Source organism: Charadrius vociferus, unplaced genomic scaffold (genome assembly GCF_000708025.1).
Source record: "Charadrius vociferus isolate BGI_N301 unplaced genomic scaffold, ASM70802v2 scaffold390, whole genome shotgun sequence".
NCBI lineage: Eukaryota > Metazoa > Chordata > Aves > Charadriiformes > Charadriidae > Charadrius > Charadrius vociferus.
Genome location: NW_009646433.1, coordinates 1,834,325 through 1,841,149, shown reverse-complemented (window position 1 = coordinate 1,841,149; position 6,825 = coordinate 1,834,325). Strand labels below are relative to the sequence as shown.

Below are 6,825 nucleotides of genomic sequence, written 5' to 3'. Positions count from 1 at the left end.
CTTCCCCAGCTGGTAGCACTGGAGCATTGCCTGCCTCTGAACCCACTACGTGTTCAGAGACCACCTCTCCTCCGCCACTGTGGGATATCAGTATGTTCATCCTGCCTTCCTGTCCCCTCGGAGGGGGGCGGCCATGTGCAGCTCTGGGCACTGGTGCCAGTCACTGGGACGGGCCGGTTGGTGCTGGCATTGAGGTCTTCTGTCCCTGGCACCGTCTGCATCCTCATGGCAAGGGGAGGAATGTGCTTAGCTTTTGCCTTGGTGAAACATACAATCCAAAACAAGTGGCCCGAACTTCACCTCTGCTAATGATTTCCCCAAACAAGATGTGTGGGCGTCAGTCTTTCCAGTGCTGCTTTCCTGTCCTTTGTGGCTTGACTGGGAGGATGGCAGTGTCTCTTCTCAAGGAAGTTTGGTAACATACGGTGCCTTACGGTGTCTCAGCTCCTTCCCTGGCTGCCTCACCTCCATTTCCGGGGCACAGCAGGGATGGATTGACCCTGCTTCTCCTGCTGCCACCGCTGGCCAGCTTGGGTAATCCGTGACTGGTCCTCAGCAGCAGTTTCAGGTGGTCTCTCTTTCCTCCATCTGCCTGCAAACTCCCAAGGTCCGGTTTGTGTTCTGCTTCTGTTAGAGGGCGGACTAGATGATCTTTAAAGGTCCCTTACAGCAAAACTATTCTGTGATTCAGGATACACCAGCTCCTTTTCAAACCATGGCAAGAGCCGGGGACCTGGACCTTCCCCCAGCGAGGGGCCAGCTGAAGGTGCTGAGCGCCAATCCTGGCTGCCAGGGAGGTCGTGGGTGGGTGTGCTTCCTCGAGCTCTGAGGATGAGAGGAAGGGTACTGCTGTCACCACGAGGAGAGGTACGGAGTTTTTGGTGGTGCGCAGGGGTTGTGGCACAGCCATGTGCCTTGCAGATCCCAACCCGAGGAGCACAAAGCCGAGCTTTTCGGGGGGCGAGGGGGGGGCTTATGTCTTCACCTGCCAAAGGCTTGGGCAAGCAGTGCCCTCCTGGCAGCAAAGAGCAACCTTCAAAGGACACCGGTGGGCAGAGGAGCAGGAAGGACGTCTGCGTGTCATGCTGGAAGGCGGCTTAGCCAGCAGGCAGGGCAGAGCTGGAACCCATGACTGATGGCAGGAGAGGAGCAAGCAGGCACAGTGTTGGCCCCGTTAGACCCTGCGGTGCCCTCCGGAGGGGACGGGTTGCTGGGGCAGCGGCGTGGTAGGGTATTCCGTAGCTGTGGTGTTTGAAATGTCTTCTGGAAGTACTGTTTGACTTGCAAGGTCCCTTTTCTGCTGTGGGAAGGACTTGAAGGAGCCCTTGGAGTCGCATCTCTTTGACACCCCCCCCCACCACCACCTCCTCAGTGTCGCTGGCTTGCAGCTTTGGTTGAATTTTGAGAGGAAGGCAGGCTTTTTAGAACAGAAGCACTGCTGGAGGAGACATAGGCACGTCTCCGTGTGGTCCTCATTGGGGTTGGGCACTACTTAGTGCTGGCATCAAACCCTGGGTATCAGGCTGGCAGGACAGGGTAGGTTCTGCCAGCCTAGAGATGACGAGAAGCAAGGACATGAGGGAAACCACTAGAAGCAATAACCGGGCGGCTCACAGCTCTCCTGCAGCGATCAGAGCGAGATCCCTGTGCGGGGAGCGGGAGAGCCTTGCAGGCCACTGCTTCCCTTTAGATCTGAGCTGTGGTAGGCCTCCCTGCGGTACTCGGGTGGATGCGTGACCTTGCCATCAGCGGTTGTCACGCTGGCTAAACGTCATCCTGCTCTGGTTGGGTACGTGTCAACCGCCTCCTACCCATGCGGTCTGAGGGACACCGGGGGACGCTCCTGTGGCTTGGAAGTCCTGCAGCAAGGTGTGTATTATGCTCGGTGCCTTCTGCAAAAGCCTCCTCCATCCCTCTCTCCTTCCCCAACCACCGCTTCGGTAGCCTGAGCGGTCACGCAGGAGGAGGGAATCGCCATGGCTTTAACGCCCCAGTCTGGGCTTTGCTTCTCCCCAAGCTGGGAGCCGCTGAGCAGGAACGCAGGCGCAACCAAGAACATGGGATTGGACTGGTTTTTCCCTCCTGTGTGACAAAAGGGGTCTGCCACTGGATCCGCACCTTCTTAAAGGAAACACAATACATATGTTCAAGTTTACATGCACAGCGTTAAGTTCTTTTGATAAAGCAGAATAAAATTATTTTGTTATCATTTTCTTGGTGGTTTTACGTGTCCCAGGGCCAGTGTCGGTGGAGGGGGGGGCACCCGTGCCTCTAAACCCGCCGTAACAGCTTGTCCCCGGCTGCAGCGACTGCACCCTGGGAGCATCGTGAGCAGCCTGGGCTCAAAGAAAACCACGGGACGGCGGAGCTGAGCAGCAGGGACGGCGCTTACTGTCCTGCTCTGTTTCTGCTGTCATCCTCCCAAGCTCGTGGTGGGAGCTGGCCCTCAGGCCCCCGCCTGAGCTGCCCTGTTGCTTGCGCGTGGCCAGTGCAGGAGCATTTCCCAAGCAGGCATGGCTGCTGCATGTGTGTGGTGTCCTTGGGGAGCGTGGGCTGCCGTTTGGGCCCCCGTGGCTCTGGCAGGGGGTTTGGGAGCTCAGCTCAAGCCCTTCTTCCGCCACCGCCTCCACCTGTGCCACATCCACCCTGAGCCCCAGGCAGCTCCCTGCAGCGCTGCCACCATCCTGCAGAGACACCCTGCAAGACTGCTACCTTCAGTCTTTATTGGTATAAAAGCCTTCAACCTAAATTATATCAAAAACGGAGAGGCTGTGGTTTCACAACAGATCGCTCGAAATGGTCAGACAAGGGTCATAAGTTAATGGCTGCAGTAGAAAGGCTCCCAGGAAATTCCGTTTCAGGAGAAGAGCAACTCAAGTGGTAACTGCAGAGATAAAAGCCCCGCAGGGAGGCCGAGCTTGACTTGGACCTGCCAAGCCACTGGCAAGACACCTCCCCTGCCCCGTGTGACTGTCCCCAGGTGGGGTGGTGGCACTGGGGCATGGTCCCTGTGGATCAGCACTCCTCCTGCCCTGGTGAGCGATGCTAGGAGCTCCTCGCCGTGGGCCCAGCAGGGAAGGTGTGAGGAGCAGGACACATTCAGGACGTCGGGAGAGAAGGCAGCAGCTCCCAGGGTGCAGGAGAGCCTGGGCCAGCTTGGGGCTGGCCTCAAAACCAGAGCTGGCATGGTCCCCGCTCCTGGTCTCCTCACGAAGCCCCAGCTGACGGCTCTCCCTGGGCCAGCTGTGAGGCTATGAAGTCTGTTAAGGCACAACTCAAATATCTGTAAACACTGGTGCCCTCCTGGGGGAGGGTCCGGCAAGCGATTCAAGTAAGGGTGGAAGCCAGATGGTGGCTCGCCATCTCTGCCACCCGAGTGCCAGAGCCAGCAACTCCCCAGCTATGGTGGTGGTGGAGGAAGCATCCTTGGTCACCTCCTGGCCGGGGGTGGCTTCAGGGCCACCTTCAGGGGGACCCCCTGCTGAAAGACGGAGGGGGTTGTTGGCGGGGGGCGAGGGAGGGCTGGTCCTGGCAGCCCCTTGCTACTGCATGGCGGCGTCTTGCTCTTCAGCGCCGGGAGGGGCTTGCTGGGCGGCTTCGGCTTTGCCTGCCAGGAGGAGAAGAGAATCATAGAATGCCTTAGGTTGGAAGGGACCTTAAAGATCATCTAGTTCCACCTCCCCTGCCATGGGCAGGGGCACCTCCCACCAGACCAGGTTGCTCAAAGCCCCGTCCAACCTGGTCTTGAACACGAAGATACCCAAGTCCCCCACCTGGGTGCCAAGGAGGGACCCAGGAGTCAACAAGGGGGGCAGAGGAAGGGTGTTGCCCCTCCACCCAAGTCATCAGCCACCTGGGCTACCCCATGGATGTGTCCTGCACATCTGGGGCTGATCAGGCCCGGTGCGACAAGAGGGGGGGATGTCTGAGAGCCGGACAAGCCACCCCACCAGGAGGCAAGGGTGGCTTTCTGAGGGGTGGTTACCTGCAGGGGCTGTCCTGAAGAGGCTGGAGATGTCACCTGGGGGGCTGGTACTGGTGGCTGCAGGGGCAGCAAAAAGCGGGGTGAGAGGCCGCCCACACGGCGATGGCTGCCCCGCGCCGGGGCTCTGTTCGGCTCCCTTACCTGCGGGGCTGGGCGGCAAGGCGCCAGGCGCCGGGCGTCCCGTGGGGCCACCACCGTGCTGCTGAGCAGGCTGGGGTGGCCGATGTCACGGTGGGACAGCTGGCGGCGGGGATGTCGCGTCCGGCCGCCCTCCTGGAAGACTGGGTTGGCCAGGCCAGCAGCAGACCCACCGGAGGTCCTCCTGTGGGGCACAGGGATGATGTGGGGCTGCTCCGGGCACCCCCTCGAGCTCAGCCTGTGCGGCCGTGTGGGGCAGAGGAGAGGGGAATTACCCTTTCTGGAAGTGCCTCGTCCCCCTGCTTCTGAGGAGCACGACGCCGCTGCCGAGCAGGACGCCGGAGAGTGCCAGCACAGCCAGCACAGCCCCCAAGACCACGCTGCTGCTCCCTGTGGAGACCCCCTTAGCGTCAGGACGGGCACCCCCTCGACGGGGGACACCCGGTGGGGATGCAGCACCGCAGCAGGGTGCCGACACCCCCCCCAACCCCCGCCCCCATCCCCCTTGTCCCCAGGCTCCCTCCCCAGCACACGCTTCGGGCTGGGGGAGCCGGTGCCGGCTGTGCGTGGGGGTGCCGTACCTGCCGCCATCCCCGAAATCTTCTGCTCGCAGTAGGGCGCTGCCCAGCCCGGCTCGCAGTGACACTCGCGCTTGTGGTTGCACACCTGCGACGAGGGAGGAAAGTGTCAGGGCGGCGGATGCACCGTAGTGGCCGGGACGGCTGCCCGGGTCCCACGGCTGCCGAGGGAGAGGACAATCCCGCAGCATACCCCGTGGTTGTTGCACTTGGCCGAGCAGTTCTTGTTGCCGTAGACCAGGAGGTTCTGGCAGCGCCCGGCGTAGCAGACCTGAGGGCAGGCGAGGGGGGCTCTGAGGCTGCCCCGGGTCGCTGCAGCCCGTGGTCACCCCCCTGCCCTCTGCCACCCCAGCACGGCAGCACTCACCATCTCCTCGCCGCACTTGGCGCCGGTGGGCACCAGCCTGAGCTTGGCCACCACCTCATTGGCGTCGTTGCTGGCGATGACCGCCTTGCACTTGAAGCGGCCAAAGAAGAGGGAGTAGGAGCCACCGCCGAGGACGGGGCTGCTGTTGTCGCTCAGGCACAGCAGCGTGCCGCACTTCACATCCCTGCGGGAGAAGCAGCCGTGAGCACCAGCAGCTGGGGGGTGGCACGTGTCTGGGGAGCTTCGCCCAGCCCCACAGTGCTGTCGTCGGACAGGGACACCACCACACCACCCTTCCTCCCCAGCTCCTTACTTGGGGCTGCAGGGCCGCTTCCCATACTCGGTGAGGCAGTGCAGGTGAAGGTGTTGCTCGCTGTTGTGCTTAAAGCAGACATCAGGAGCCACCTGGGCCTCTGTGGGACACACGGAAAGGGTCACGTGGAGCTGGAGCCCACAGCAAGCCGGCAGCACCGGCACCAGTGGCCACACTTTAGGGTCAGCAGCCATCGCGCCCTAGCAGGAGGGGGACCGCAGCCGAGCAACGCTCTGGCCCAAGGAACCAGGGCACATCACCCAGCACAGGGGTGGGGGGAACACGAGGGAGGGTGGGTGAGAAGCTACCTGCACCCCAGAGCGTGCGGCACTGCTCGCCGTGCGAGGGGCAGGCCCCGTTGTAGCAGTAGCCGTTGCCGTTCTGGCAGGGGATGCCATTCTCCTGGAAGACATCCTCCGGGCACTCGGGGCTGAAGCCGGTGCAGTGCTCAGGCAGGTCACAGTCATTCTTGCTGGCCCGGCAGAGCACACCGGCAGCCTTCACCTGCACAGAAAAGGTGATGTCGGCACTGCCTCGATGCTCATGCAACCCCAAATCCACGCAGGCAGCACCCTGGTTTTCAAAACATCTCCTGGCACCCTATAGATCCAGACACGGTAGCTTGCGCCGCTCTGGAACAGAGACATTTTCTATTGACTGAGCTACTGCACAGGATGGAGACCTGTCAGGTCTTAGGTCTTCCATCATTAAGGCTCTCCCTGCAGGCAAAACCTTGTGCTTTGCTTTTAGTTTGGATTTGTGGCGGGGTCCTCTTCCAGCCCTGTCCCTTCGCATCAAGGCATTTCTTGTGCCCATGCGCAGGAACCAAGGCGCCTAACTCTCTTAACTTCCTCTTGGATGAATGGAGCAGTTTGGTTTCCTGGACCAGAAATGGGCCATGTTGACCTCTTCCCAACATTGCCCAGTTCTTCAACACCTTTCATCCTGCACCTAACCTAACAGACCAGGGAACCTGGGCTCCAGGATGCCTTCCCACCCAAGATGCCGACCGTCCATGTGGTGGGGACATCAGATGGAAAGCGTGATTCCCACCCAAACCACTGTTTGGGTCTGGGCAGGCTGCTACAGAGGCCCTTCAGGCTCTCCAGCAGGCCATGGACACACCTCTGGCCTTTACTGGGAAGCGCTGGAGGAGGCCGAGGCAGGACTGTGCACCCACCAGTTCTGTTCCCTTCCCTGCCGAGCTGGTCCCCGTGCTGGTGGCAGTACCTTGCAGTCCTGGCAGCAGTCTCCCTGGGCACACTCGGCTCCCTCTCTCAGCTGGCAAGTGGTGGCATTGCAGCAGCGGTCGGAGCACTCCTGCAAGACAGGGAGGGACCGAAACGCCCCTGAAAGCCCCCTGAAAGACCCTTTCCTTCCTTTCTGGAGGCGAGCCAGCTGCCACCTCACCAGGTACCAATGGCAGTGTAGCCACCACGGGGCA

The 6,825-nt window shown here is 61.2% G+C and overlaps 1 protein-coding gene across 1 annotated transcript in view; it reads right to left on the bottom strand.

The window, feature by feature from the left end:
* Positions 1 to 4,017: 4,017 nt before the first annotated feature.
* Positions 4,018 to 6,825, bottom strand: part of ADAM8 (ADAM metallopeptidase domain 8) — a 19,199-nt gene continuing 16,391 nt past the window's right edge. Inside the window, exons 14-21 of the mRNA XM_009881745.1 lie at positions 6,612 to 6,701; positions 5,690 to 5,885; positions 5,382 to 5,481; positions 5,069 to 5,252; positions 4,895 to 4,972; positions 4,705 to 4,789; positions 4,127 to 4,304; positions 4,018 to 4,042 (exon numbers count right to left, since the gene is read on the bottom strand). Of these exons, the coding sequence (XP_009880047.1) occupies positions 4,018 to 4,042; positions 4,127 to 4,304; positions 4,705 to 4,789; positions 4,895 to 4,972; positions 5,069 to 5,252; positions 5,382 to 5,481; positions 5,690 to 5,885; positions 6,612 to 6,701 (936 nt within the window). The remainder of the gene's footprint in view (positions 4,043 to 4,126; positions 4,305 to 4,704; positions 4,790 to 4,894; positions 4,973 to 5,068; positions 5,253 to 5,381; positions 5,482 to 5,689; positions 5,886 to 6,611; positions 6,702 to 6,825) is intronic.